The 27,663-nt window shown below is 69.0% G+C and overlaps 5 protein-coding genes across 12 annotated transcripts; all 5 read right to left on the reverse strand.

Moving 5' to 3' along the window:
* Nucleotides 1–746: 746 nt before the first annotated feature.
* Nucleotides 747–8,283, reverse strand: ERCC2 (ERCC excision repair 2, TFIIH core complex helicase subunit). Of its 6 annotated transcripts, XM_082333534.1 has the most exons (23): nucleotides 7,821–7,863; nucleotides 7,240–7,339; nucleotides 7,074–7,151; nucleotides 6,934–6,996; nucleotides 6,736–6,849; nucleotides 6,530–6,646; nucleotides 5,946–6,062; nucleotides 5,728–5,851; nucleotides 5,540–5,636; nucleotides 5,306–5,439; nucleotides 4,774–4,942; nucleotides 4,213–4,331; nucleotides 3,891–3,960; nucleotides 3,695–3,764; nucleotides 3,441–3,542; nucleotides 3,292–3,355; nucleotides 2,723–2,844; nucleotides 2,541–2,633; nucleotides 2,396–2,468; nucleotides 2,228–2,298; nucleotides 1,748–1,891; nucleotides 1,528–1,671; nucleotides 747–1,445 (listed from the first exon to the last, which is right to left on the reverse strand). In XM_082333534.1, exons 1-23 carry the CDS (start codon nucleotides 7,823–7,825, stop codon nucleotides 1,353–1,355), a joined length of 2,283 nt encoding a protein of 760 aa, XP_082189660.1. In that variant the 5' UTR covers nucleotides 7,826–7,863; the 3' UTR covers nucleotides 747–1,352. The 6 variants fall into 6 exon arrangements, with proteins under 6 accessions (XP_082189660.1, XP_082189659.1, XP_082189663.1 ...); XM_082333533.1 differs by having other exon boundaries at nucleotides 2,228–2,468; nucleotides 2,723–2,765; XM_082333537.1 differs by lacking the exons at nucleotides 3,292–3,355; nucleotides 7,821–7,863 and adding an exon at nucleotides 8,248–8,283 and having other exon boundaries at nucleotides 2,228–2,468.
* A 1-nt stretch (nucleotide 8,284) lies between these two features.
* DLL3 (delta like canonical Notch ligand 3) lies at nucleotides 8,285–11,610 on the reverse strand (the record flags this gene model as incomplete). Its single annotated transcript, XM_082333486.1, has 8 exons — nucleotides 8,285–8,431; nucleotides 8,516–8,600; nucleotides 8,692–9,139; nucleotides 9,216–9,711; nucleotides 9,881–9,951; nucleotides 10,743–10,800; nucleotides 10,906–11,144; nucleotides 11,571–11,610. 8 exons carry the CDS (start codon nucleotides 11,608–11,610, stop codon nucleotides 8,426–8,428), a joined length of 1,443 nt encoding a protein of 480 aa, XP_082189612.1. The 3' UTR covers nucleotides 8,285–8,425.
* Nucleotides 11,611–12,135: 525 nt separating this feature from the next.
* TIMM50 (translocase of inner mitochondrial membrane 50) lies at nucleotides 12,136–16,167 on the reverse strand. Its single transcript, XM_082333530.1, has 11 exons — nucleotides 15,919–16,167; nucleotides 15,157–15,313; nucleotides 15,040–15,071; nucleotides 14,305–14,326; nucleotides 13,977–14,035; nucleotides 13,413–13,532; nucleotides 13,229–13,333; nucleotides 13,011–13,109; nucleotides 12,756–12,912; nucleotides 12,556–12,662; nucleotides 12,136–12,458 (listed from the first exon to the last, which is right to left on the reverse strand). Exons 1-11 carry the CDS (start codon nucleotides 16,072–16,074, stop codon nucleotides 12,354–12,356), a joined length of 1,119 nt encoding a protein of 372 aa, XP_082189656.1. The 5' UTR covers nucleotides 16,075–16,167; the 3' UTR covers nucleotides 12,136–12,353.
* A 420-nt stretch (nucleotides 16,168–16,587) lies between these two features.
* Nucleotides 16,588–25,210, reverse strand: SUPT5H (SPT5 homolog, DSIF elongation factor subunit). 3 transcript variants are annotated; one of them, XM_082333563.1, is made up of 30 exons: nucleotides 25,006–25,210; nucleotides 24,608–24,703; nucleotides 24,373–24,532; nucleotides 24,224–24,289; nucleotides 23,737–23,748; nucleotides 23,531–23,600; nucleotides 23,374–23,442; nucleotides 23,216–23,281; nucleotides 23,080–23,110; nucleotides 22,921–22,989; nucleotides 22,564–22,815; nucleotides 22,401–22,490; nucleotides 22,245–22,315; nucleotides 22,000–22,105; nucleotides 21,721–21,814; nucleotides 21,510–21,646; nucleotides 21,238–21,393; nucleotides 20,992–21,138; nucleotides 20,645–20,791; nucleotides 20,155–20,280; nucleotides 19,969–20,053; nucleotides 19,791–19,895; nucleotides 19,577–19,679; nucleotides 19,208–19,335; nucleotides 18,724–18,829; nucleotides 18,463–18,621; nucleotides 17,832–18,000; nucleotides 17,284–17,487; nucleotides 17,099–17,194; nucleotides 16,588–16,870 (listed from the first exon to the last, which is right to left on the reverse strand). In XM_082333563.1, the coding sequence occupies exons 2-30, from the start codon at nucleotides 24,686–24,688 to the stop codon at nucleotides 16,727–16,729; spliced, it is 3,249 nt and encodes a 1,082-aa protein (XP_082189689.1). In that variant the 5' UTR covers nucleotides 24,689–24,703; nucleotides 25,006–25,210; the 3' UTR covers nucleotides 16,588–16,726. The 3 variants fall into 3 exon arrangements, with proteins under 3 accessions (XP_082189689.1, XP_082189690.1, XP_082189691.1); XM_082333564.1 differs by lacking the exon at nucleotides 23,737–23,748; XM_082333565.1 differs by lacking the exons at nucleotides 23,531–23,600; nucleotides 23,737–23,748; nucleotides 24,608–24,703; nucleotides 25,006–25,210 and having other exon boundaries at nucleotides 24,373–24,404.
* Nucleotides 25,211–25,652: 442 nt separating this feature from the next.
* MED29 (mediator complex subunit 29) lies at nucleotides 25,653–27,197 on the reverse strand. Its single transcript, XM_082333441.1, is given in 4 exon segments — nucleotides 25,653–25,818; nucleotides 25,821–25,968; nucleotides 26,171–26,255; nucleotides 27,142–27,197. Coding segments are annotated over 4 exon segments (363 nt in total). The 5' UTR covers nucleotides 27,195–27,197; the 3' UTR covers nucleotides 25,653–25,741.
* Nucleotides 27,198–27,663: the final 466 nt, after the last annotated feature.

Below are 27,663 nucleotides of genomic sequence, written 5' to 3' on the forward strand. Positions count from 1 at the left end.
ATCCGCTGGATCAGGGCAATTCAAGCCGGCCCCCCCCTCCCCATCCCGACACCCGGTATTTTTAGGCCGGATCCGGTTACCCGGCTGGATCCGGTGTCGGCGCTGGGGGACCCCAGCGGGGGGCATGGGACGGGCGGCAGGGACGCCGGGGTGGCACCCATGGGTGGGGCAGGGGCTGCCACCGCAGCCCTTCACCCCCCAAAACACCACCAGCACCTGTGGGGAAACTGAGGCACGTAGCTGTGGGGGGGGGGTTCTGCTGTGGGTCCGGGGCACCCTGAGCCCCCCAGGGTGCTGGGGGGGGCCCTGGCGGAGGGGGTATATAGCTCTGGGGGGGCCCCATGCCCATGGGGTGCTCCACCGATCCAGGGGGTCCCCATACCCTTGGGGTGCCCTAGAGTCTGGGGGGGCCCTGGTCTGTGGGACCCCGGGGACGGGGTGACCCTGTGGTGCCCTGGGGAAGGGGTGACCTTGGCCATGGGGTGTCCCCCAGCCCTGGGGACAGCCGGGGGGGGTCCCCAGGACGTGGGTGCCCCATTACTGGGGACCCAGGGGGGCCACGTCACTGCTCCCGACCCCCTTCCGCACCCCGGTGACCGTGGCCCCCCCAGGCAGGGTAACGTGGGGGTCCCCAGGGCAGGGTAACGTGGGGGTTCCCGGGCACGGCAGCGGCAAATAAGGGGGTGCAGCGATGCAGGGATGGCCGAACCGGGGGGGCTCCTGCTTTATTGGGGGGGGGGGGGATACAAAAAAAAGGTGACTCGAGGCATCCCTGCAGGGGGTGCAGGGGTGTGGGGGGATCCAGGTCCTGCTCCCAGTGTGTTGGGGGGATCCAGATCCTGCTCTGAGCGTGTTGGGGGGATCCAAGTCCTGCTCTGAGCATGTTGGGGGGGGGTCTGGATCCTGCTCCCAGCGTGTATGGGGGATCCAGATCCTGCTCCGAGTGAGCTGGGGGGATCCAAGTCTTGCTCGAGCACATGGGGGGCATCAGGTCCTGCTCCGAGCACGTGAAGGGGAGCCGGTTCCCACCCCGAGCACGTCGGGGGGGATCTAATTCCTGCCCCGAGAATGGGGGGGGGCTCCGGGTCCCACTCTGAGAGCGCGGAGGGGCTCCAGGTCCCACCCTGAGCACGTGGCGGGGACCTAGATCCCACCTTGAGCACACAGAGGGATCCCGGTCCCGCTCCGAACGTGTCGGGGTGCTCCAGGTGCCACCCCAAGCACACGGAGGGATCCGGGTCCCACCTTGGGCCCACGGCAGGGGGGCTCTGGGTCCTGCTCCGAGCACGTCGGGGGGGTCGGGGTCCCACCCCAAGCCCACGGGGGGGGGTCACCCCACGCCCCCGGCCGGCTCACACCTGCTGAGCGATCTGCTCGATCCGCTGCAGAACCTCCTCCGACTGCAGCTGCTCCAGCGTCAGCAGGGACAGCCCCAGCTGGTCCTCCTGCAGCGGGAAGGGGTGAGCTGGGGGTCCCCCACCGCCCGGCCCCTCCAGCGCCGGGGGGGACCTCGGGGGGCTCCTTTACCTGGTGGAAGGGCTGAGCCATCTGGCGCAGGAAGAACTTGGCCACCTGCACCGCCTCGTCCACCGTCAGGTTGAGGTTGGCGTCGGTGATGTGCTCCTGGATCCACCGCGGCAGCTTCCCCCGCTTGTCCGCCCGGGCGAAGCGCTGCGGGGGAGACGTGGGGAGGAACCAGGGGGGTCCTACAGCCCCCCCAAACCCTTCCCCCCATCCCGCTACCCACCTTGTCGGCGAAGACCATGAGGCCGTAGTCGGTTTTGCCGCGCAGGGCCCGGCCGACGCACTGGGCTGCGTGGCGCATGGCGTCGAAGGTGAGGAAATCGTTTTCCCGGATCTGGAACTGGTCCCGGAGGTATTCCAGCCGGGCCTGGAGGGGAGCACGGACACGCTGGGTGCCCCACGGGTGACCCGTCCTGGCCGTGGGGTGCCCCGCTGGTCCCCAGGGAGCCCTGGGGTGTCACACTGCAGCCACGGGGTGCCACAACGTGACCCCAGGGTGCCCACTGTACCCCATGGGTACCCCACTGTGTCCCTAGGGTGCTTGGCTGTGCCCCATGGGTGCCCCATTACAGGCCTGGGGCACCTCATCGTGTCCCCAAAGTGCCCACGGCGTCCCTGGGGTGCCTGGCTGTGCCATGAGGTGCCCGGCTCTGCCCGCGGGGTGCCCCGCTGTCCCCACGGGTCCCCTGGGGTCCCCGCTCACCTTCAGGATGCGGCTCTGGGTGTAGACGTAGGGCACCCCGAACATGATGACGGCTCTGCCGTAGTGGTGCACTGGGTGGGTGGGGGGCAAAACAGGGTGCTCAGGGTGCTTTGGCACTCTCTGCCGCGTCCCCCCACCACCGTGTCCCCGAGCTGGGCTGGCCCTCACCGAAATCGATGCCCTCCGACACTTTGCCACGGGCCACGGAGAGCAGGATGGCGCCCCGGCCGTTCTCGCAGGCCTGTGAACAGCCGCCACGTCACCGGGAGAGGTGGCACCAGTGACGGTGACACCCCGGGGCGCTGCCACCCACCTCCTGGTACTTCTCCAGGGCCATGCTGGTCTCGGCCCCGTCCTGCGTCTCAATGAAGATGAGCTTGTTCCGCTGGATGTTCTCCAGGATGCCCTGCCACAGCGGGGGGTCCGGGGTCAGGAGACCCAAGGGGACACGGTGGGGGGGCCAGGGGACGACCCAAGGGACAGGCGGGGACGTACCTGTTCGTACCAGGAGGCCACGATGTTCTCCATGTACTGGTAGCTGGTGAAGAAGGCGACGATGCCGTCGGGGACCACAGCCGACAGCTCCAGCAGCAGGTTCCCGTAGTTGCGGATGACGGCTGGGGTGGGGGGTCACCGTGGGGCACCCCCAGCACCTCAAAGTCCCCTCCGGACCCCGAATCTCCCTGTCATCCCTGGCCCGACATCCCCCCGGCCCCATTTCTGTCCTGCCCCGGGTTCCCCTACCCCAGTCCTGGCCCCAAGCCTGGTCCCTCCAGCCCTATAACCCCGTCCCTGTCCTTGTCCCTGTCCTTGTCCCTGTCTGCCACATAACCCCATCCCTGTCCCCTCTGCAAGCCCGATAACCCCGTCCCCAAGTCCCCCCCAGCCCTGTAGCCCCCCGTCCCCAGCCCCGTTCCCCCCAGACCCATAACCCCATCCCTGTCCCCTCTCCAAGCCCTATAACCCCGTCCCCAAGTCCCCCCCAGCCCTGTAGCCCCCCATCCCCATTCCCCCCAGACCCATAACCCCGTCCCTGTCCCCCTTCCTCCGTCCCCGTCCCCTACCAATGTCCTCGCGTGTCTCAAACTTGGAGCTGATGGCCACCTGGTCATTGCCACGACCCACGATCTGCGAGGGACGGGGATGCCGGTGACACGGGGGTCCCCGACCCCCCCAGATCTGGTGCTGGGTCCCCCCTGTGCTCCCCACTCACCATGGGGCACAGGCAGGTCCGGGCCAGCGTCATGGTGAAGGTTGCCATGGTGACAGGGCGGAAATCCAGGATTTTGGGGTAAATGTCCAGCGGGGAGAGAGTCTGGGCGGGGACAGAGGGGACACGGGGATGGGGTCACCCCAATGGTCCCTGGAGGGGATGCTGGGGGGGGACACTGGGGGACATGGAGGGGGGGACATGGGAAGAGGACACACGAGGGACACGGGGGGACATGGGGGGACACGGGGACTCACCCCTGACGTGATGATGACTGACTGGAAGCGCTCAAAGACAGGTTTGATGGCGATGGAGGCGTCCATGCAGCTGGGGACACACACACACACCCCTGGAGTGACACTGCCACTGCCCCCCCAGTGTCCCTGTCCCCCCCCCAGTGTCCCTGTCCCCCCCAGCCCTGGTACCCGCCGTGTCCTCCCCCTGCGCCCACACCTGAAGTGCAGGATGGGGTTGGCGATGGTGGGGGTCCTGTCATCGAAGGGCTCAATGATGATGGTGAAACCTGGGGAGGGGATCGGGGGGGACACCCTCAGTGCCAGCTGGGGTGGGGGGCACCCAGGACCCCCCCAAGCAGGACACAGGGTGCCCCCCACCCAAGGGTGCTCATCCCTCCACCCCAAGGGGGCTTACGGACCGTCCCACCACCCACGGGTGCCAATCCCCGCGCTGGGGGGGCTCACAGACCGCCCCCACACCGGGGGGGGCTCAGGGACTGCCCCCCCCTTGCCCCGGGGGGCCCAGGCGTCCGACCGACCCTTGGCATAGGTGCTGACGAGGGTGGCGAAGTTGGCGACGAGGGTGATGGCGGAGAAGTCGGCCACGTCCACGATCTCCAGCGTCCGCAGCAGCGAGTGCAGCCGCTCTGCGCAGAACCTGGCGGGGGCGTTACCCGTGGGGGGGGACACACATGTCATTTTGGAGGGGACGTGTCACCCTGGGCGGGGGGACATGTCATCCCAGGGGTGTCGTGTCACCCTGAAAAGGGGAAATGCCACCTTTGGGGGGGGACATGGTCACCTCAGGGAAGGGAGACCACCCTGGGAGGGTCACAGGCCACACAGGACCCTGGGGAGGGGACACAGGACCCTGGGGGGGACACAGGACCCTGGGGAGGGGACACAGCATCCTGGGGGGGACACAGGACCCTGGGGGGGAACACAGCACCCTGGGGAGAGGACATAGCACCCTAGGAAGGGTAACAGGCCATGCTGGGAGTGTCTCAGGCCACGCTGCGGGGAGAAGAGGGCACCCCAGGGGCCACGTCCCCTTGAGGGTGGGTCCCTTCGTGGGGGAGACGACCCCCCCCCAGACTCACCGCAAGGGCTTGCGCTCGATGCAGACCTTCTCGTAGAGGTCCTTGAGGAAGGCGGGGGGGCTCTCCTGCACCACCCGCGGCCCCCGCACCCGTGCCCGCAGGTAGGCCACGAACCGCTTCAGGAACCCCACAAAATGCTCGGCTGTCCGGATGCTGCCGGGAACCGCCTCTGCGTGGGGGGGACACCGGGAGAGGGCTCAGAGGGGGACCCCCCTGGCGCTCCCCCCCTCCCCAAGGAGGGGCTCGGGGACCCCCAGGGTGCCTACACTCGGCTGGAGGGGAGGTTGGGGGTGCCAGAGCCTGGTGTGGGGCTGGGGGCACCCCAAAGGGATCCTAAGGTCTTGGGGACCCCCATGCTCAGCTGGAGCAGAAATCAGAGAGAACCAGGGGCTGGTGTGGGGCTGGGGGCACCCCAAAGGGCTCAGAGGGGTCCCCACCTCAAAAAGGGGCTCAGAGACCCCCATGCTCATCCAGCATGGAAATGAGGGGGGGCTGGGGGGCACCCCAAAAGAGGGGCCACCCCCCCACGCACCCTGTAGGATCTCGTCCGGCAGCACGGGGTTGGCAAGGTAGAGGTCGGTCTCCCGCGCCATGCTGGCCTCCCGCAGCCCCTCCACCAGGCGCCGGTACTCCTCCGCCAGCCGCCGCGCGTCCGTCTCCTTGATCCTGCGGCAGAGGGGGACGGGGGGGACACGGTGATGGGGGGGAGGGGACAGCAACGGGGACGATGAGGGGCAGGGGAGGGGGCACACACACGCGCGCTCACTTCTGGATGGTGGCCTGGAGCGTGGCCACGTTGGTCTGGCAGCGGTCCAGCGTCCGGCGCGTGATGTTCACCCCCATGGAGTCGATGCAAACGTTGTCTGCGGGGACGGGGGACGGTGTCACCCCTCCCCGGGTGACGCAGGGGACAGCGGGTGACACCCCAAAAAACGGGTTCAGGGGGGCGCTGACCGATGTTGTGAGCCTCGTCGAAGACCACGACCGACTTCTTGGCCAGCTCCTTGGAGACCAGGTCGGCGATTTTGGGATCCAGCAGGTAGTGGTAGCTGTAGACGACGATGTTGGCATGCAGGATCTGCCGGGGGACGACACATGGGGACATTTAGGGACGTTTAGGGACAGACGAGCCACCCCGGAGCCAATCCCGGCCCCCCGTGCCCCCGCCATACCGAGTAGCGGGCGAGGAAATAGGGGCACCAGCCCTTCTGGCGGCCGTGGGCCTTCAGGTCGTCCAGGTTGTAGATGCCATAGGGGATGGGCACCTCACGCCCATGGGTGTCGAACTCCTGGGGGGAGACCCCGGGGGGGGAGGCTGGAGGTCCCCGGGGAGATCCCCAGGGGGGGTGGGGGGCAGCTGGGGGCAGGGGGAGGTGCCCTGAGCCGGGGGGGGGGGGCCAGGGGGGGAGCAGAGGATTGGGGAAGGGGGGATGCGAGTGTGGGGCGGAGGTAGGTCGGGGCTGGGGGGCACCCAAGGGGGGGTGGATGGGGAATGGGGGGACACCAGGGTGCTGGGGACCCACTTGGGGAATGGGGGGCACCCACAGGTGCTGGGGAGCCGGACTGGGAGTGGGGGCACCCGAGGGTGCTGGGAGCTGTTGGGGGCACCCAGGAGCTGGCAGGAGACCGGGGGGCACCCGGGGGTCCCCAGGTGCCATCGGGGCCCCCTGAGCAGGGGAAGGTGGGACGCCCTCGGGTGCCTGTCAGGGGCAGGGGGACCCCTGGGTGCTGTCAGGGGATCGGGGGGATCCCTCACCTCGAAGAAGCGGCAGGCGGGCAGGGATCCGTCGCGCTGGTGCTGCGCCCGCACGTAGGAGGCCGTCAGGCTCAGGCACCGGCTGTCCACCTCCTTCCCGAAGCGCAGCGAGGACACCTGCACTCCCAGGGTCACCCCGCTGTCACCGTGTCCCCCCGGGATCACCCCCCCCGCCCCCAGTGGATCCCACCCGGTCCCCTGCCCACCTCGGGGTGGATGCAGAGGTTCTTCCTGGAGCTCAGCGCCAGCCCCAGGAACGGCACCTTCTCCCCCAGCTCCTTCTCGTAGAAATCCATCAACTTCCGCAGCTCCTCGATCACCTGCAGTGGCAACACTCAGATGGATCCCTTGGGATCCCCTCCGGCATCTGCTCCCCCCATCTCTCCCCCAGACTCTCATCCCACCTTCTCGATCTCTGGCACTGTGCGGGAGCAGTAGATGAGTTTGGTGACGTCCAGCGGCCGGGCCTGGGGAGAGAGGTGATGCTAGGATCTGCAGGGCTGGGATCGGCTGGGATCCACTGGGATCGGGCACCGGCACTCACCCGCTGGTAGGCGACAATGAGCGACAGCAGTGACACCGTCTTCCCGGTCCCCGAGGGCATCTCCAGCACGCCATGGCCCTGCCGAGAGCAGTGGCGTCACCCCGGCGGGGACATCCCGGGGGTGGGTGGATCCCAGCCCGCCGGGGAGCACCAGATCCCGCTGTACCTTGGCGTCCAAGGTCCTCTTGAGCTCCAGCATGTAAGAGAACTGCTCGGGGTAGATGTAGTCGTAGGGGAAGTAGACCAGGAGACCATCGATATTGAGCCTGCGGAGGGGCCAGGGAAAGGATTCCCGCAAGGGATCCCGCCAGATCCCACCCCAGCGGGGAGCTCGGCGCCTGGCTGACCCCTCTTCGCCCTGGGACCGGGGTGCCCCAGCCCGCCCGTGCGGTCCCCCGCTCTTGGCAGGTCCGTGACGGCGGCTGGGACCTGGCGGGCGGCGGGATCCGGTGTGGGGGGGGGCCGTGGTACTGAGGGGGCCCCGCGGAGCCGCTGCCGGTCTCGGCTCTCCATCACTGCCCTGGCAGGGATCCGCTCCGCAGGCAAGGCTGCCAGGGATCGCCGGGGACCCCGGCCCTCCCGTGGGCCCGGTACCCCCCGGGATCCCGGCCCTCCCGTGGGCCCGGCACCCCCCCGGGGTCCCCCGCCCCTCCCGTGGCCGCCCCCCCCCCCCCCCCCCCCCCGCGATCCCGGCCCCCGGGATCCCGCCCCCGCCCTCCCGGGATCCCCCCGCCCCTCTCCGCTCACTTCATGGCTCCCGCCGCTTCCACACGCCGCCGGCTCCGACGCGGCTCCGCCCCTCCAGTCCCCACCTCGGTCCGCTCCGCCCTCCCATTGGCCAGCGCACCGCCCACCACCCCGCCCCTCCCTTCCCATTGGCCGCGCGCGCTGCCCATCACGGCAGAGGGCGGGAACCGCTGTGTGCTGAGGAAAACAATCGACCGTCGAGCGCCGAGGGCAGCGAGTTGAGCGCCGAGCGATGGAGCGGGCCGACTTAAGGTGACCCGGGGGTGGGGGGCGGACCCCACGACGGGGCGTGACACCCCCCACGATCGCGACTGGCGTGTCCCCACCCGTGTCACTCCCCCCGCAATCCAGAGCGGTGCATCCCCCGCCCTGTCACCCCCTGGTGCCGAGTGGCACACCCCCACACCCCCCGCCCCGTGTCACCCACCCGCTGTCCCGAGTGGGGTGTCCCCACCCGTGTTTCCCCCCGCCCCGTGGATGCCGGGGACGGATTCTGGTGATGCAATGGCACGGACAGACGTCACAAAGAGCTTTATGGCACACACCCCCCCTTGGGGGGGTCCCCAGACTTGGGTGGGGGGGTCCCGGGTGGGTCCGTGGCCGGGTCACACCTGGGTGGGGGGGAAGAGAAATGGGGGGGGTTAAAGGGGGGGGAGAGAAACGGGGGGTGGCGAGGGGGTCTCGCGGGGGCTCACCCGGGTGGCGGAGGCGCGTGGCAGCCGCTGCTCCCTCCCCGGGGGGCTCGTGCCGGGGGTCCCCCCCGTCTCCGCCGTGCGGCTGCTGCCGGAAAAGCCCGTGAGACCCCCAAAATCGGGGTGTGAGACCCCCAAAGTCGGGGTCCGTGCCCACCCCCCACCCCCCGAAGCCTCACCTCTCCCCCGGCAGCCGCCGCCGCCGCCGCACGGCCAGCGCCAGCCCCACGCCGGGGCCCAGGAGGGCGAGCGGGAGGGCGCAGGCGAGGGCGAGGGGCGCGGGGGGCTGGCGCTGGGGGGCCGGGGGGGGCCCCCCGACCTCCTCCTCGCAGCGGGACCCCATAAATCCGGGGGGGCAGGCGCAGACGTGGCCGGAGAAGTGGGTGTAGCAGGTAGCGCCGTGCAGGCAGGGGCCGGAGGCGCAGGCGTCGGCGCGGCGGCGGCAATCGACGCCGGCGTAGCCGAGGGTGCAGGAGCAGGTGAAGGCGTTGGCGCCGTCCTGGCAGGTGCCACCGTTTGCGCAGGGGTTGGGGGTACAGTCGTCGGCGTTGCGTTCGCACCGGCGCCCCGAAAAACCCGGTCGGCACTTGCAAATGGCGCCGCGACCCAAATCCCGGCACTGGCCGCCTGCGCCGGGGAGGGGGTGAGCGACGCCGAACCGTGCCGGCGCGGAAGGGCGGCGGGGGCCGCGGGGGAGGCTCACCGTGCAGGCAGAGGTGGTCGGCGCAGCGGTCAGCGCGGCGCTCGCAGTTGGAGCCGCGGAAGCCGGGGGGGCAGCGGCAGGTATAGCCGGCGCCGGGGGCCGCGTCGGGGGCGCAGGCGCCGCCGTTGAAGCAGGGACCGAGGGCGCACGGGGACGGCGGCACCTCCGGGAGAGGCTCCGGTATCGCCAACCGCCCTGCGGCCGGGAGCGACGCAGGTGACGCCGGCGCTGCTGCCAGCACCGGCGCTGCTGGGGCTGCTGCCGGTGCCGCCGCTGGTACTTCTGGGACCGCTGCTGGTGCCACCGGTACCACCACTGGCGCTTCCAGGATGACCACTGTTGCTGCCGCCGGCGCTTCCAGGGCCACCGCTGGTGCTGCCGGTGCCACCGGGGCTGCCACCGCTGCCGGTGCTTCTGGTGCTGCCGGTGCTTCCACTGGTGGCCGTCCCGGGCTGGGGGTGTCACAGCGCAGCCCCAGGGAGTCGCTCCCGTGCCCCTGCGTGGGCAGTGCCGTTACCGCGACGGTGGGTACCGGATCCCCCCAGTGTGGACGTGGGGGTGCTCAGAAGCACCAGAGGGGTCCCTGGGGCGACCCTGGGGGTCCCGGGGGGGCTCCTGATATGACATGGGGGGAGACGGTGCAGGGCAGGGGGGGTCCCACTCACCACGCAAGTGCCCCCCTTGGTGCAGGCGCTGCCGTCGGTGCTGGGGTGGGCGCAGGCTTCCCGGCACCCACCTGTGGGGAGAGCGGGGTGTCAGGGGCACCCCAAAAGCCAGGGGATGCCCCAGGGGTGCTGGGGGCCCCCCAAGAAAGACAGGGGAGCGCTGAGGGGTGCGGGGGGCCCCTCCCGGGGACGGGGGTACTCACGGCGGGCGCAGCAGGGGGGCCAGCAGCGGCGGGGCGGGCGGCAGGCGGCGGCGGGGGGGGCATTGGCGGGCGCAGGGGGGGCAGCGGGGGGCGCAGCGGGGGCCGCGGGCGGGGGGGCGGCAGCGCAGGCGCGTGCCGAAGCGCAGGCCCCCCCCGGCCCCACCCCGCCAGGGACCCCCCGGGGAGAGGTGCTGCCGGGCCACCGCGCGCCCCAAGAGCCGGTCCTGGGGCCCTGGGGCACCCGTCAGCACCCACAGCCCCCCCCGGACCCCCAAACCCCCCCTTTGCCCCTCTAACCCTTCCTCTCTGCGTCCCCCCTAACTGCCCCCCCCAACCCACGGCTTCTCATTCACACCCACCCCAAACATCCAGGGCTCCCCTTTGCCCCCCCAAACCCTAACTTGCTCCCGCCAACCCCCACAGGCCACCATTTGCCCCCCCCCAATGCTTATTTGCCCCCCTCAACCCCTATTTGGCCCCCATTTACCCCCCGGGACCCCCATTTGCTCCCCCAGCACTCTGGGCTCTCACCTGCCCCTCCTTAACCCTCATCCACCCCCATTCCCCCCCCGAAATAGCCATGGCCCCAGTTTGCCCCCTGGAACCCCTATTTGCCCCCTCAAACCCCATGCCCCACCCCCCAAGTCCCCCCCACTCACCCCCAGAGCCTTTTGCCTCCTCCAGCCGCCATGACTCAATGACGAGGGAGACGGTGCCCTGGGGGGGGTCAAAAATTTGGGGGGGGGTCATTTCTGGTCCCTTGTGGGTCCCAGGACCACGGCAGGGGGTCAGGCTTTGGGGGCGGGGGGGGGTCATCCTCACCGGCCAGGGGAAGGCGAAGGGCAGGCGGAGGATGCGGGGGGCCCCCGGGGTGGGGGGGGGCCCAGGGGGGCTGTGGGCGACCCCCAGGCTGCAGCCGACCCCTCCGGGGGGCCGCAGGCAGAGGCGAAAAACGAGGCGACAGGAGGGGTGGCCCCCACACGGCCCCCCCGGGCCCCCCCGCGCCGACAGCACCCGCAGCTCCAGCACCCCAGCCGGCTGCGCCTGCGGGCGGGCATCAGCTACCCAAGAGCCCCCATCTCAGCACCCCAAAATACCCCTTAGAGACCCCCCTGGACCCAAATATCCCCCAAAAGTCCCCAAAAAAACCTCAGCACCCCAGAATGGCTCCTTAGGACCCCCCCAGCATCCCAAACCCGCCCCAAGGACCCCCGCCAACTCCCCAGGAACACCCCAAATACCCCAGAGCCCCCCCAGCACTACAAACAGCCCCCCGAGACCCCCACAATATCCCAAATACCCCTCCTGCAACTCCCCCCTCCTGCCAAGACCCCCAGGGATGACAAAGGGACACCCGAAGCGCCCCAGGATCTCCCTAACCCCCGTAGGAACACCCCTAAAAATCACCCAGGGTCTCCCCCAGCCCCCTAAGACTCCCCAGGCCCCCCGCAGCCCCCTCCCCGGGGTCAGGCTCACCGGCGGGGCACAGAGGAGGGCGAGGAGGGCGGCCACCAGCAGCGCAGCCATGGCCAGCACGGGGGGGAGGCCGGATCCGGGCTGGGGGGTCCCGCCTGGTCCCGGAGCTCAGCGGGGTCTGAGCCCACCGCCCCCCACTACCCCTTCCTAAGGGCCCGCCCCGCCCCCTGCTCGCAGGCCACGCCCCCGCTCGCAGGCCACGCCCCCACAGGGGATGGAGACCCCCCCCCCAATCCCAAAGGGGGATCCAGATCCGTAACACCCCTCTGAAGGGCTCAGCCCCAGCCCCACAACCTGCCCCTATGAGCCTAGATCCAGCCCCACAGATCCCCCCTCCAAGAGCCCGGATCCGGCCCCGTAACCCCCCCCAAAAGGGCCTGGATCCGGCCCCATAACCCCCCCCAAAAGGGCCCGGATCCGGTCCCATAACCCCCCCCAAAAGGGCCCGGATCTGACGCAGCACCAGGGAGGGGGGGCCGCTCCGTGCCCCCCCAAGCAGCACAGGGCACCCGCAGCTCTACATCACCCTTTATTCATCCCCACCGGGGTCGAGCCCCCCTCCCAAAACCCCTCAAATCCCCCCAAAACCGGGGCCACGCCCGGCCCCCCCCCACCACGGGGCTGCCGGTGCCTCCGACCGCACTGTCCAGGTCCGGGTGACGCGTCACCCCCTGCTCCCGCGGCACCGGCAAACGGGGGTGTCGTTGCGTCCCCACCCCCCCGCCTTGCGCTGCTGACATCACACCAACGTCCCGCTGACATCACGGCACCGTCCCGATGACGTCACGCTGACGTCACTGCTGCTTGGAGCGCGGCCAGAGGCGGCCGGCCAGGGCACCCAGGAAGAGCCCCGTCGGCTTCTTGCCCTGCGCCAGCTCGGCCAGGCGCTGCTGCTCCTCCTGCGCCCCCGATTTGGGGCAAAAAACAGCCGTTACGGGCAATTCGGTGCTGCCACCCGCCGGCGCATCACACGTGTCCCCCCCGGCGCGTCCCCACCTCCTCCAGCTGCGTCCGGCGTCGTTTAAAAGCCGCCAGCGGATCCTCCTCCAGCGCGTAATTCTCCAGCACCGTCCGGACATCCTCCACCCCGCTGAGGGCGATGGCTGCGGGGACAGACGGGTCAGGGGGGGTTTGGGGGAAGGAAAGGGGGGGGGGTCGGGGATGAGGTGGGGACGTTTGGGGACGCGTTTACCCACTTTTGAGGAAAGCGGTGAGGTCGTAGAGCGCGCGGTCATCGGAGCTGCCGTCCCAGCGGGGCAGCGCCAGCCCATTGTAGGGCTGCAGGCAGAAGGCTTCTCTCCGGCAATCCACCACCACCACCTTCGCCGGGTCTCTGTTGAGGCAGGAGATGTCCTGGGGAGGGGACAGGGGGGCACAGAGAGGGGCTGGCGGAGGGCGGGGGGGTCATCGAGGTGCCTGTCCCCCTCCTCTGCCCGCCCTGGCCCCCCCACCTTGACGTGGTGCCCGTCCATGTAGCGGGTGGCGTCGCGGAAGAGGCGGTAGGAGACGAAGCCGTGGGGGTCCACGCTGTCGATGAGGGGGAAGGCGGTCTGGGGGGGGGGAATAGCAGGGGTGAGAGGGTGGGGTACGCCCCGGGGTGGCCCTGTCACCTCCTGGGGTGGCCCCGTCACCTCCCAGGGTGGCCGTGTCCCCCTCACTTTGCGCTCACCATGCCGGTTTCGGAGGTGAAGACGACGATCTCGTAGAGGGGCGCGAGCTGCTGGAGGAGGCTCTCGATGCCCGGGCGCTTCTTGAAGCGCCAGCCGGTGACGAGCTGGTTTGGGGAGGACGAGGAGGTGTCACGGGGGGCGGTGGCAGCAGGGGGGGCACGGGAAGGCTCGGGGGACACTCACCGACCACTCGGGGTGCAGCAGGACGTCGGTGAGCTCGATGACGAGGGTGTAGGGGGGCTGGTAGTAGGGTTCGCGCAGGGGGTCCGGCAGCAGCTTGGGGCTGGTGGGCTCGATGATCATCTGAGGGGGGGGGGGACAGGGGGAGGGATGGAGCCCCCCGGGTGTGGGGACGAGCCACCGGCGTGGGGACAAGGGTCCCCAAAAGGGGACAGGGTCCCCGCATGGATGTGGGGGCAAGGGCCGGAGCATGGGGACAAAGTGCCCTGGCAAATGGGGACGAAGCCCCTGCTTCATGACAAGGACCCCAAGGTGGGGACAAGGGCCCCCCCCAGGGGGGACAAAGACCCCCACGTGGGTGACAGGGGACCCCAAAACAGGGATGTGACCGCCCAGCACTGGGACAAGGTCCCTCAAGAGGGGATGGGGATCCAAAACGTCCCCAAAATGGGGACAAAGCTCCAGAGGAGAGTGAAAAAGCTCTCAGGACAGGAACAGCCACCCTCAATTGGACGAAGTCCCCCAAAATGGGGGGGACCCCCCCCCCCAAAACGTGTCCCCACACACCTGCCTGTAGTCCTTGAAGTACTTGTAGGTCCTGCGGAGCTGCTGGATACCCACGGGGTCTGTGGAGCCAAGGCCAGCACGGGTGAGGGTCACACAGGGTCCCTGCTGTCCCCAAGGGGGGTGACAGTTCCCCACCACCACCCCCCAACCAGGATAAAGACCAAAACACCCCCAAAAAAGTCCCTTTTGGGTAACAACGGGGTGTTAAAAACATCGTAAAAGCCTCCAGCCACGACACCCAAGTGTCAAACGGCCCCAAGGATGCGATATGTCCCCTGCCCTGCGGTGGCTGTCACCCCCCCCAGGGGCATCTGGGGACGTCACTCACCGCCATCGAACTCATCGGGGATCTGTGGGGAGAAGAGGGAGGCGGAGCGTTAGGATGGGGACGGCAAGAAGGACGCGGTGATGCCGGAGGGGTCACGGTGGCACCGGAGGGGCTGTGTGACCGAGGGGGAAGGGACACGGGAGGTGACAGGGACAATTCGCAGGTAGGTGACGCCGTTTCCGTGCAGTTTCCTTCCATCGACTGATGTCCTCCTCACCCCACTGCTGTTCCTATCACCCCGCTGGTGTCATTGTCACCTGCTCAGCGCGCCCCCCCGCTGTCATCCCGTTTGATGTCCCCGTGTCCCCCCCGCCGGTCACCGGAGACGGGCAGAGCAATTCGCACCTCTCCCTCCCCGGGGAGCCGCGCCACACATCAAAACTCCCCCTAGACACCTCCTGGATTCTCCAAAAAGGGGGTTTGGGTGAGAAAAACCCCTCCCCGGGGTGTGACGAGGACTGTCAGCCCCTTTGATGATGTGCCACTCGCTTTGGGGACATACCACTCCCCTTGGGGACACGAGGCCCCAGTGCTCCACCCGATGCAAAGACCCCAAAATAAGGGAAAAGACCAGCGAAAGGAAACAGGTCGGGGTGTGTGGGTAAGGGAGGGAGAGGGGGAAGGTGCTAAGCCCCCGCAATGTCCCCAGATGTCCCCAAACGGCAGGGAGGGGACATCGGCGCAGTCCCTCTGCCTAAAGAAGAGGGTGGGGAACCGCGGCTGAGCGCCCCTCACCTTGGCACCGTGCTCGTCCACCGCGTTGCTGCCTGTGGGGGCGGGAGAACAGAGGTGAGGAGGGGCCGCGGTGGCAGCAGCGGCAGCGGGGACACGCGGGGGACGCCGGGGACTCACCGAAGATGTAGACGAGCACCACGCCGCCGCCGGCGCCCAGCAGCCCCGCCAGGCGCAGGGCCACCCGCCGGGCGGCCGCCATCCGCTCCCGCCGCCGCCGCTCTTCCTCCTCCTCCTCCTCTGGGCCAGGGGTGCGTCCCAGGGGTCCCTCTGCCGCCTGCGGGGTGGGGGGACACGGGGGGACACGGGACACAGTGAGCCCTAGGGACAAGGGGGGATGGCTGAGGGGCCGGGGGATGGCTAAGGATAGCCAGGGACATCCAGGGAGCCCCAGGGACAGTCAGGGCCAGCCGAGGAGCCTCCTGGGACCTTTGGGGACACTTAGGCACACCTCGGGAGCTCTGGGGATGTGAGGATGACCGAGGACCCCCCAGGCGGTCCCAGGGACCCCCAGGGATGCCCGAGGATGGCCAGTGACACCCAGGGACCCCTGGGGACACCCATGGAGGCCTAGGGATGGCCAGGGACACTCAGGGAGCCCAAGGGACCCCAGTGGAGGCCTAGGGATGGCCGAGGACAGCCGGGGAGCCCCGGGAACACCCCGGGACAGTCAGAGACCCCCAGGGAGGGCGGGGGATCCCCGAGGACACCCGGAGAGGGACGGGGACGGCCGCGGAGCCCCGGGCCGGGAAGGGCCAGACAGCCCCGGGGACATGCGGGGGACACCTGCGGAGCCCCCCGGCCCCGCGGGGCCCTCACCGCCCCCTCAGGCCCGGGCCCAGGCCCGGCCCTGCCCTGCCCTGCCCGCTGGGCTCAGCCCACCTGGTGCCGCCGCAGCCGCTCCCGCAGCACCGCCTCGGTGCCGGCGGTGCCGCTGGCGGCCCGGCCCAGCGCGGCGCGGGCCCGGCGGGCTCCCAGGGCGGCGCAGGCCCCGCAGGCCACCAGCGCCCGCCCCGCCGCCGCCGCCGCCGCCGCCATCTTCCCGCACCGCCCGCCCCACAGCGCAGGCGCGGCCGCCGCAGCCAATCCCCTTCCCGCGCCGCCAGCCAATGAGAGACGGCAAAGAGCGAGATGGGGCGGAGGCAAGACGCTAGGGGCGGGGCGTGAGGGCCGACGGACCAATGGCGGCGAGGCCGCTGGCCAATGGCGGCGGAGGGGAGGCGGGGCCTGCGTGGGGAGAGCCAATGAGAGGAGGAGGCGGCAGTGGAGGCGGGGCGAAGAGGGCAGCACATGTGCGGGGCCGGCGCGGAGCCCCCGGTTCCATGGGGCAGCGGCGGCGGGGGGGGTCCCGGTTCACCCCACGGGGGGCCCCGGTTCACCCGCCACCCCGGGCCCCGCTCCACCCGCTCCCAGCCCCACCGGGGGGCGGTTTAACCCCTCCCTCCCCCGGCTCCGCGGAGAACAAGGGCCCCGGTTCAAGGCACGCCCCCCCCCCCCCCCCGGGGCCCCCGTTCCAGCCCCACGGGGCCCCCCCCGGCACAAAAAAGGGGGTGCGGCACCCACAGGCGTTTATTCGACACCTAAACCTCGCTACAACCAGCAGGAAAAAAAAAAAGGGGGGGGGGGGTAGACAGAAAACGGAGGGACACAAAAGAAAACGGGGGGCAGTGGGGGGGTCACGGGGGGGCCCTCAGGCCTCCAGCAGTTTGCCGAGGAAGCGGAGGTTGAGGATCTTGAGCTGCTCCTCCAAATCCATGCGGACGATCCCGTCCTCCCCGTCGATGCTGAGCAGGATCCCCGTGGCTTCGCGGTCCTCCCCCAGGATCACCTTTACCTGGGGGGGGGGGGGGGGTTAGTGCCGCAAGGGGAGGGGGGAAATGGGGGAGAGGGGGCCTTGGGGTGGGAGAGGGGGTCCCAGAGGGGGCGTGGGGGGGTCCCAGAGGGGCTGGTGTAGCACCTGAAGGGATCCAGAAGGTCGAAGAGGGATGATGGGGTGGGGGGGGATGTGGGGAGAGCGTTGGGGGGCCCCCAGGATGGGGGGGGGCCCGGGGGGGGACCCTACCTTGTTGCTCTTGGTGGGGGTGACGGGCTCCAGGTGCTCGCTGGAGATGCTCACCACCTTCTCGCTGTCCTTCAGGTAGACGGAGCACATCCCGCCCTACGGGGACAAAATGGGGGGGCTCAGCGTCACCCTGTGTGTCCACCCGCCCCGAAATCGCCCCCCCCAAGTCCCCCCGGGGGTCTCACCGTGACGCTGCGGATGACGCCGGTCTGTCCCACCGCCTGACTGTCCAGGTAGGTGTCACGGACCTTCACCTGGATGTCGGTGGTCACCCAGTCGCTGGAGCTCTGCTCGATCCCCGATCCGGGGGTGTGGGGGTTGTACCCCCCCGGGGAGGGGGCCCCGGGAGTCATGGGGCTGTAGCCCACCGGGCTGGGGCTGGGGCTGGCCTGGCAGGAGAGAGAAGAGGCAGCGTTAGAGGGGGTAGGGGGGCTATGGGAGGGGTTTGGGGGTCATAGCAGGGCTACAAGGGGGTTTAGGGGGTTATATGGGGGCTATGAGAGCATGTAAGGGGGCTATGAGGGGGTGTAAGGGGGCTATGAGGGGGTGTAAGGGGTTATATGGGGGCTACGAGGGCATGTAGGGGGGCTACGAGGGTGTGTAGGGGGGCTATGGGAGGGGTTTGGGGGTCGTAGCGGGGCTACGAGGGGGTTTAGGGTGTTATATGGGGGCTATGAGGACATGTAGGAGGGTGTAGGGGGGGTACGAGGGGGTGTAGGGGGGCTGGGAGTACCTGGTAGGCCATGGGTGACGGTGTGGGGTGGTAGCTGGCCGGTGAGTGGGTGTTCTGGTAGCCCACGGGGCTGGGTGCCACTTGGTGGTAGCTCTGAGGGCTGGGGCTGGGCTGGTAGGAGCCCTGCGGCGAGGGGACGGCGTAGGGCGAGAACTGGTCCGTGTTGTACCTGGGCGAGGAGAGGGGAGGTGGCAGAGAGACGGGGTTGGAGGCTTCGGGGTCCCCCAGGAGCAGGTTCCCCCCCAGGGCCATGGTTTGGGGTCCCCCAGGAGCACAGTTCCCCCCTCATGGTGTAGTTCAGGGTCCCCTGGGGCTGCATTTTCACCCTGGGACCCCAACTCAGGAGCCACAACACCATGGCTCTCCCCAGGTCTGTGTTTCGGGGCCCCCCACGAGCAGTTTCCCCCCCAGAGCCATAGTTTGGGGTCCCCCAAGAGCACAGTTACCCCCCAGAGCTGTGGTTTAGGGTCCCCCAGGAGCAGTTACCCCCCCCAGAGCCATAGTTTGGGGTCCCCCAAGAGCACAGTTACCCCCCAGGGCTGTGGTTTGGGGTCCCCCAGGAGCAGTTTCCCCCCCCGCGCTGCGGTTCGGGGTCCCCCGGGGCCCGCGGTGGGGCAGAGGGAGCACTCACATGGCCGGCGTGCCGGGGGTCTGGGGGTTGTAGGGCTGGTTGACCTGGGGGGACGAAGGGTCAGGGTAGCCGGGGGTCTGCGGGTTGGGGGTGCCCCCGTAGCCCTGTGGCGAGGGCGTGGGCTCGTCATCGAAGCCGTACTCGAAGTCCTCGTCGGCCCTACAGGGGACAGATGAGCGTTATCGTCACAGCAGGGCCATCCCGGTGGCCGGGGACCCCAAAATGGGGCCGTCCCGGTGGGAGGGACCCCCCCGTACCCACCTGGAGGGCGTGTTGGGGTTGTTGGGGTCCCAGGCGCCGCTCTGGGCGGGCGTGCGGCTGCCGTCATGCAGCGGCGTCTGCGAGCCGTAGTGCGGCGTGCGGCTGCCTGCGAGGGTCCCGCAGCGGCTCCGTCAGTCCCCCCACGCCCCCCTTCTCCGTGTCCTCGACCCCACTTGAGCCCCGTCACCTCCAGAAGATCACCCTGGGGTCCCCTCTGTGTCCCCCAAGGTCCCATCTCATCCTGGTTCGTCCCCCTCCAAGCCAGCCCCAAGCCCCCAGAGTCCCCCCAGTCCCTGTTCCGTCCATCCCCCTGTCCCCTTGGTGCCCTCCATGTCCCCCAAGGCCCCACTTCACCCTGGAGCATCCCCCCAGGGTCCCCCCCCCCGTTCCCTCCATCCCTCTGTGTCCCCCAGGCTACCCCAGGGCCGCCTCTGTGTCCCCACGGTCCCCCTAATCCCTGTGTCCCGCTCCCCGTGCCACTCACCGTCATGCAGGGGGGTCTGCGAGCCGTACATGGGGGTGCGGGAGCCAGAGCCGTACATGGGGGTCTGCGAGCCGTACATGGGGGTGCGCCCGTAGGCCGACGTCATCCCGCCCGGGCGCCGTGAGCCCCTGTGGGGACAGGCGGGTGTCAGGGGACAGGGACATGGTGCCAGGGGGGGACAGGGACGCCCTAAAAGAGCCCTGCTCATGTCGGCGGGCGTCATCTGCCCCCAGGGGAGGTTCTGGCCCAAGCGTCACCGACGCTGAGGGCCACCCTGACTCGTTGGGGGGTCTCTGAGGGCCACCCCCACCCGTCGGGGGGTCTCCGAGGGCCACCCTGACCCCGGTGTCCCCGTCCCCCCCCACTCACACGGTGGTCAGGCGCTGGCGGTCCACCGAGATGGTCTGGCAGGTGGAGTGCAGCTCCACGCGGGCCGTCGACTCCGTCGCGTCCTTCACCACCCCGATGTAGCCTGCGAGGCGGGACGGGGGCTCAGGGTGGGGGTCTGGGCGTCCCTGAGGCCCCTTCCTCGGTTTGGGAGGGGATCAAACAGGCACCCAGCACCCTGCCAGAAGGCACCCACCTTTGTAGGGTCCTTGGGAGATGCGCACCGTCTGCCCGATGAGGTCGTTATCCCGCCGCCCGCGGCCACGGCTCATGCCGCCGCCGCCGAAACCACCGCGTTGGCCTGTGGGACCGAGACGGGGCTCGGGGGGGTCCTTGGGGACACCCCCCCGGCCTCAGGGATACCCAAGACTCACCAGCCCCGCTGGGGTGCATCGGGCTGCTGATACGGGGACTCATGGGGGCGAAGCCACCCACGGTGAAGTTGGTGACGTCCCGTGGCTGTGAGGAGAGAAAATGGCACCTGGAGGGGGGGCAGCGGCAAAACTGGGGGGCTGCAGCCCCCCCAGCAGTCCCCAGGGGCATCCCTGGTGTGTCCCCACCTTGGAGCCGCCCGCCAGGACGAGGTGCCGGGTCTTGCAGACGAACATGCCGCCGTTCTCCACCAGCTTCTTGCAGTGCAGGAAGGCGAAGCCCCGAAAGAGGTGCCGGATCTCCCCCTCGCGGCCCTGCCCCGGTAAAAGGGAGGGGTTAAGCCCCAGTAAAAAGTCCCAGAGAGGTGACCGGATCCTTCCCTCAGTAATGGGAAGGACCCTGAGGGGTGCTGGGAGGGATCTGGTGTCCCCTGGATGCCAGGAGGGGTGTAGGGGGGACCCGGTGTCCCTTCAGTGCTGGGAGGGATGCAGGGGGGTGCCGGGAGGGACCCCAATACACCAGGGACCCCCCCCCACGGTGCCAGGAGGGACCCAGCTCACCCCGGGGATGGTCCCTGAAGCAGGGACGGACCCAGAGCAGCACCAGCAAGGACCCACAGCCCCCCTGAGGGCCCCCAAAGCACCAGAACACCCCCCCACACACCCCGTAAGCCCCTACCGAGTGAGGCCCATCTATGACTTTGACGATGTCCTTGACGTGGATGTTGTTCTGCTCCGAGTCGAGGGCAACGGCGAAGCGGTTGTCCTTCTTCCTGGTGACGGCCTGGTGCCGCACCGTCACCACCTTCCCGTACATGTTCAGCACCTGCCGGGACAGCAAGAGGCTGGGAAGGGGGCGGCCAAAAACGGGGACCCCACTGGGGCAGGGGACACGGCTCCAGCACAGGGCCAAGCACGGAAAAAGCCCCCAGCGCAGGGAACACAGCTCCGGCACAGGGATGAGCGTGGAAACCCCCGGCCTGGGGACGTGGCTCCGCCAGGCATCCCCGGGGAGTTAGGACTCACCTGGAAGGTCTCCCGCTCCAGACGGACGATGACACCCACGGTTTGGGGATCCAGCTGCACCAGCTCGCCCCACTCGTGCTGCCCCCCCACGTCCACGCCAGACGCCGTCTCTGAGCAGAGCTGCAGGTCTCGCGGCAGAACCTTGAGCTGGTAGCAAGAAGCACGAGATGCAGCCGTTTCTCCTCTTTTTCCCCCAAAAAACAGCACGTTTTGGGCACCGAGCGGGACTTTTCACCCCCCAGATACCTCGTGCATGGTGAGGTCGGAGAAGAGGATGACGAAGTTTTCCTCCACCCTCACGATCAGGCCCGTGTCGCCCTCGAAACGCCCCGCGATCACTTTGACGTGGTCACCCATCTTGAAATACTTCCGCAGCTCCTGAGCTGGGAACTCCAGCATGTCCTGGGGGTGGGGGAAAAGAGAACGCCGTGGGCACGGGGAGAAAGGGCTAGCAGGGTCCGGGGTGGCTGCAGCAGCCCTGGGGGGCACCCAGCGTCACTCCCCAGGGACTCCCTGACCTTCAAGTCCTCGTGTTTGGGCATGATGGTGATCTTGTTGCCGTCGACGCTGAGGATTTTGCCCTGAAGGTTGATCAGCTCACCCTCGCACACCTCCACGTTGTCACCGGGCTGGAAGTTGTGCTCTCGTTCCTTCCCTGGGATGGCGGGGATGGTGAGGGGCCGGCGCCGTGGAGGGGACGGCAGGGGGACAGCGGCAGCGCTCTCTTACCTGTGCTCTCCGTCACCACCTCCAGGTCGATGCCTTCGGGCTGGTCCTCGAACTTCTCCAGCTCCGACAGAGTGGGCTTCACGCCCTCTGTTATCTACCAAGAGCAGAGCCAGTGGCCAAAACGCCCCGTTCCACCCCAAAATGCACCCGGATTGGTGGCACCATCCCCACCAAGGAACCACCAGCCTCCCAACAGCCCTCAGCATTAGAAAGGAGGCGGTTTGGGGGGAAAAACGGAAGGTTTTGCGTTCAAACCCGTGGCAGGGCAGCGCCACTCACCACGGCCGACATGGCGAAGCTCTTGAAAAGGAATCCCTTGCGGCTGTAACGGTTGCCTTCGAAGATGAGAAAGTCCCCGTCGGACGCCACGTCACCTCCCAGGGACCTGGGACAAAACGCAAATCACCCCCTTGGTGGGCAAGAGCCCCCCCCGGGACGAAAGCCCTCCCTCGGTGAGGGCGGCTCCCCTGGGGGGTCTTTTGGGGCCAGAGCTGATGTCCCCTGGCACGGCGATGGTCGCCTACCGGATCTTCTCAGCGTCGAAAAGCCGCTGCGGGGGTCGCTTGAACTTCTTCCTCTTGGCGAACCAGTCTTTCTGTGGGGCGGGGGGCAGCGGGGGGTGAGCAAAGGGCGGCGGAGCGGCAGTGGTGCCGGCACCAGCGCCGTGTGGATCCACTCACCAGGCTCATGCGGGCTTTGATCCGGTCGAAGTCGATGCGGGGGATCATCTTGAGGGAAATCTGGTTCTGGCTGGGCTCCACATAATCCACCTGGGGGGCACAAACACAGGGTGAGCTGCGCGTGTCCCCCTCCACGGTGTCCCCGTCCGCTTCCCCTCCTCACCTGGGCGATGTCGTCCTTGTAGATCCCCCTCTTGAGGCGCACCCAAGATTTGGGCTTGAGGTTGGTGACCTCCTTCACCACCTTGAGGACGTCGGTCATCTCCTTGATGGGGACCATCTGCTGGTTCCAGTAGCCCATGCGCAGGTTGCCCACCCCCTCGATCGCCTGCTTGACGTGCGTCTGCTTGTAGGCCTCCACGTAGATGTAACCCTTGACGTGCTCGGGGGCCACCACCGACTTGATCTGCAGGGGCTGGAGAACGAGGGGACGCGTTGGGGACGCGTTGGGGACACGTTGGGGACACTGCGGCACTGTCACCCCCCCTCCGGCTCCAGCCCGGCTCCCCCGTGGCCTCACCGTGTCGGTGAACTGGTAAGCGATGAATTTCCGCATGAGGGCGATGGCCGTGGCACGCTCCTCGCCGATCTGGGGGTGAAAAGAACGTTTTAGGGGTGGGGATGCGGCCCCCCGCACCACGCCGAGCCCCCCCTGCGCCATCCCCCCCCCAGCACCCACCTTGCACTTCACGGTCCAGAGATTGGGGTCCCTGCACGGGGGCGGAGAAGGAAACACCATTACGGGGTGGCTTGTCCTGATTTGCTCCTTTTTCCTCCCAAAACTACGCAGGATTTCCCCCCCCCCCGAGACTCACTTGACTCCAGGCAGCAGCTGCTGTTGCGTGATGTCGTCTGAGAGCTCGTCAGAGCCACCGTAAACGCTGAGAAAAGGAAAATTATAAAAAAATAACAAAAGGAGGAGTGGTGGAGAGAGGGCGGGGCGCTCCACGTCGTGCTGGGGATGGGGACTCACGTCTCTCCCACCGAGGACTTGGCGTATTTCTTCATATAATACTCGCCCAACTCTTCCTCACGCTGGTCCCTGGGGAGAGAGAATGAGCGGGGGAGGCGTCAGCGCAGCCCCCGCCACCCTGACAGACAGACGGACACATGGACGGAGCTGCTGTCACCTCCAGAGGTTCTGCAGCCGTCGAGCGCCGGAGCGATCCTCATCCAGCACCACGTTATCGATGTTGGAAGCTGCGAGGAAGAGGAAGGTCGGGATCTCGCCCCCGGGGGATGGCATGGGGGGGTGGGCTGGGCTTGCTCGGCCCCGGGGGAGGAGGGGGGGACCCCGAGGGGAAATGGGGGGGACGGTGGGGTGATTTGGGCTTACCTTCGATCTCTTCTGCTCGGGAGGAAGGAGTGGCGGTGGAGGATGGAGCAAATAATAGCGGCAAAACCACCCGCGGGTGAGGGGGGAACAAAGGGGAAGGAATCAAAATTCAGACGGCGGCACAGGGGGAAAAGGGGTGGGGGGGAAGCAAAAGAAAAACCCCAGGCGAGCGCGGATGAGATGTGCTGAGCGGACAGACGCGGGGAGGGACGGATGGATGGACACAAGGAGGGATGGATGGATGAACAGTGGGAGGCAGGGGAGACGCGCCGGCCCTCCCGCCCCCCAGTGATGGGTTTTGGGGGGGAAAAGGGGCTGGCGGGGGGGTAAGAGCCAGAGGGCGTGGGTTGGCCCCCAAAGAGCTGCACTTCCATCCTCTTCCTTGCGCCTCCAGGGTGGGGAAAGGATCCGGGGGGGCCCCAAAGCCACAGGGAGGCCCCCAAAGCCACAGGGGGGGCCCCCAAAGCAGCGTGGGGACGCTCCTCACCTTTCTCCAGGATGTCCTCGGCCCCGTCCTCCCACTGGTCCTCGTCCTCGTACTCGTCGTCCACGTCTGGGGGGGTTAAGGGCAATGAGCGGGGCCGGGGGGGGGCGGCAGCGACCCCCCTCAACGCCCCCACGGCCCCCCCAGCTCACCGGCTTCATCCAGGATGAAGCCGCCATGGCGCGGCTTTTTGGCCGGTCGGTCGTCATCTTCCTCCTCTTCCTCCTCGTCGTACTCCTCCTCCTCTTCCTCCTCCTCCTCCTCGGCCTCCTCTTTCTCGCTGCCGGCCGCGCTGGCGCGCTCCTCCTCGGCCTGGGGGAGATCGAGGGGGATGAGGGAGGGCACCCACGCATGTCGCGTCCCCCCTGCTGCAGCCTTCAGCCTCACCTCGTTCTCCTCGGCCTCCTCGGCCTCGCTGCTGCGCTCGCTCTCGTCCTCCGAGAAGTTGCTGTCGTCGCTGTCCGACATGGCGGTGCCGGGGGTCTGGGGGGGGAGGTGGGGGTGTCCCAGGGGGTCTGGGGGTGTCCCGGGGGGGTGGGGGGGGTCCCGGGAGGATCGGGGGGGCAGGTCGGGGGGCTGGGGGGTGATACCGGGGTGTCCCGGGGCAGGAAGGCAGCACAGACCGGTATGACCCCCCCCCGGGGCAGCCCCACACCCGGGAACGGCCCTACCGGGACCCCCCCCAGGGGCCTGAGCCCCAGATCTGGCCCCGGGCGGGGGTCACGGGTGGCCCCGGGGGATCTCATCCCCGTGGGGGGGGCCCACCGCCGCCGCCAGCACCTTACCCCCGGAGGGAACGGCGGCTCCGCTCCGCTCTAGGCCTCGGCCCGGCCTCTCTCCAGGCCCGGGCCCCGCTCCGCTGTCGGCCGCGGTCCCGCCTCGGCCCGGCCCCGCTCTCAGCCTGGCCCGGCCTCGCTGTCGGCCCCGCTCCCGCCCGCTCCCGCCCGCTCCCGCTCCCGCTCCCGGCCCCGTCCCGGTCCCCGCTCCCGGTCCCGGCCCCGCCGCCACCTCTCGCGAGAGCCTCCCCAGCGTCACGTGACGGGGCGGGCGGGCGGGGGCCGGCCGCGGTCACGTGCGCTGATTGGCAGAGGGCGACGGCGGCGCGGAGGCGACAAAAGAGGCGGCGCGAAAGCTTCGGGGGCGGTGGGCAGCGACGTCACCCGGCCGGGCCGTGACGTCGCCGCGGCGTCACGGGGCAGCGCCCGCGTCACCCCACGCGTGAGAGGGGGGGGGGACAGGATCCCCCCCGGGGTCCCGCCGTGGGCACAGAGGAGCCGATATCAGAGAAAAACAGTTTATTTACCAAAACCCCAGTGTTTTCCCTCCGAAACCGGGGGGGTCCAGCACCCCCGCGCCCCCCACCCCATCAGGCCCCCCCCGTGGGGGTCAGCCCCCCCAAACCCCAGCCCCAGGCCCCCCCCCCATCTGCCCTCAGACACCCCCAAACCCCCTATCTCTGCCCTCAGCCCCCCACGGGAGGATGCGGGGGGGTCCGTGACCCCCGTGGGCCCCCCCAGGCACTCAGGGCCCCCCCGGGGGCGGCAGCTTGCCGGTGATCTTGTTGGCCCCCTCCAGCAGGGCGTTGTGGATGTCCTTGCGCCGGCGATCTGGGCCTTGATGAGGGGCAGGTACTGGGTGTAGGGGAGGGTCTCGCCTGCCCCCCCCTCGCCTTTGGGGGCCGCCGGCACCAGGGCGGGGGCGTGCTTGGCGCTGTCGAAGCTCTGCGAGAGGCACTCGTGGGCCAGGCGCTGCGGGGGGGGGGCACGGGGGAGGTCAGCGGGGGCAGGGGACAGCGGAGGGGACAAGGTCGGGGGGGCGGGGGGGGCGCTGGGGGGGGTGATGGTGCTAAGGGGAGCGGGGTTTAGGGGGGCAGTGATGTCACTGGGGGCGTGGGGAGCACACGGGGGGTGTCACGGAGGGGGGACAGGGGACAGCGGGGGGGTCACTCACGAGGCAGAGCTCCAGCTGGTCGCAGAGGGCGTAAAACTCCTCCAGGCTCTTGTCGAAGCGCTGCAGGGCCCCGTCGGCGCTCTTCCTGCGGGGGGGGGCACCGCCACTGTCACCCCTGACCCCCCAGGGAGGCGGGGCGGGGCACTGGGGAAGGCTGGGAAGGGACTGGGGGGCTGCAGGGGGGAATGGGAGGCAGTGGGGGAGGATTGGAGGCACTGGATGGGGCTGGAGGGCACTGGGATGGCATTGGGGGGGTACTGGGGGCTACTGGGATGGCATTAGGGGGCACTGGGATGGCATTAGGGGGGTACTGGGGGCCACTGGGATGGCATTGGGGGGGTACTGGGGGGTGCTGGGATGGCATGGGGGATACTGGGGGGTACTGGAGGTCTACTGGGATGCCATTGGGAGTACTAGGGGCACTGGGATGGCATTGGGGGGTACTGGGGGGCGCTGGATGGCATTGGGGGGTACTGGGGGGTACTGGAGGTCTACTGGGATGCCATTGGGAGTACTAGGGGCACTGGGATGGCATTGGGGGGTACTGGAGGTCTACTGGGATGCCATTGGGAGTACTAGGGGCACTGGGATGGCATTGGGGGGTACTGGGGGGCGCTGGGATGGCATTGGGGGGTACTGGGGGGTACTGGAGGTCTACTGGGATGCCATTGGGAGTACTAGGGGCACTGGGATGGCATTGGGGGATACTGGGGGCGCTAGGATGGCATTGGGGGGTACTGGGGGGTACTGGGATGGCATTGGGGTATACCAGGGGGTACTGGAGATGTACTGGGATGGTATTGGGAGTACTAAGGGCACTGGAACGGCATTGGGCAATACTGGGGGGCACTAGGATGGCATTGAGGGGTACTGGGGGGCACTAGGATGGCATTGAGGGGAACTGGGGTACTGGGATGGCATTGGGGGGGTACTGGGGGGCACTGGGATGGTGCTGGGGGACGGTCACTCACTGCCCGTTGTCGATGCTGGAGTTCTGCACCAGGTTCTGCGCCGCCACTTTCATCAGGGTCTGGGGGGGGGGGGGGGGGGGGGGGGGGAAGGGGGTCAGGGGGGGACACGGCCACCCCGGGGGGGACACACGCAGCCCCCCCCCGGCTCCCCCCACGCCTGTCACCCGGCAGTGGTGACTCATTTACCCGGGGGGACACTGGGGGACAGGGGACACCCCTGGGACCTCCCCCCCAGCCATCACTGGGGCAGGGACCCCCCCAGGATCCCCATTACCAGCACGGGGACCCTCTGAGACCCCCCAGGCAAGGCCATGGGGACAGGGACCCCCCCAGGACCCCCATTACCAGCACAGGGACCCTCGGGGACCCCCCCAAACAAGGCCATGGGGACAGGGACCCCCCCCAGGACCCCCATTACCAGCACGGGGACCCCCATTACCAGCACAGGGACCCCTCGGGGACCCCCCAAACAAGGCCATGGGGACAGGGACCCCCCCCCAGGACCCCCATTACCAGCACGGG

Source organism: Platalea leucorodia (genome assembly GCF_965183815.1).
Source record: "Platalea leucorodia genome assembly, chromosome: 26".
In the NCBI taxonomy this organism is placed as follows: Eukaryota; Metazoa; Chordata; class Aves; order Pelecaniformes; family Threskiornithidae; genus Platalea; species Platalea leucorodia.

What these genes read in the sequence shown, in the direction of transcription:
- ERCC2 (XM_082333532.1), bottom strand. An exon ending in GCCGGACGAGATCCTACAGG is followed by an intron (nt 4,943 to 5,305) that starts GTGCGTGGGGGG and finishes CCCCCCACGCAG; the next exon opens with AGGCGGTTCCCGGCAGCATC. An exon ending in CAGTCATCATCACGTCAGGG is followed by an intron (nt 3,543 to 3,694) that starts GTGAGTCCCCGT and finishes GTCCCCGCCCAG; the next exon opens with ACTCTCTCCCCGCTGGACAT.
- TIMM50 (XM_082333530.1), bottom strand. Translation starts at nt 16,074, where the DNA reads ATGGCGGCGGCGGCGGCGGCGGCGGGGCGGGCGCTGGTGGCCTGCGGG. An exon ending in ACTTCAAGGACTACAGGCAG is followed by an intron (nt 13,533 to 13,976) that starts GTGTGTGGGGAC and finishes CCCCCCCCTCAG; the next exon opens with ATGATCATCGAGCCCACCAG. An exon ending in TGCTGCACCCCGAGTGGTCG is followed by an intron (nt 13,334 to 13,412) that starts GTGAGTGTCCCC and finishes TCCCCAAACCAG; the next exon opens with CTCGTCACCGGCTGGCGCTT.
- SUPT5H (XM_082333563.1), bottom strand. Translation starts at nt 24,688, where the DNA reads ATGTCGGACAGCGACGACAGCAACTTCTCGGAGGACGAGAGCGAGCGC. An exon ending in AAGTCCTCGGTGGGAGAGAC is followed by an intron (nt 23,282 to 23,373) that starts GTGAGTCCCCAT and finishes TCCTTTTCTCAG; the next exon opens with CGTTTACGGTGGCTCTGACG. An exon ending in TCATAGATGGGCCTCACTCG is followed by an intron (nt 20,281 to 20,644) that starts GTAGGGGCTTAC and finishes TTACCGGGGCAG; the next exon opens with GGCCGCGAGGGGGAGATCCG.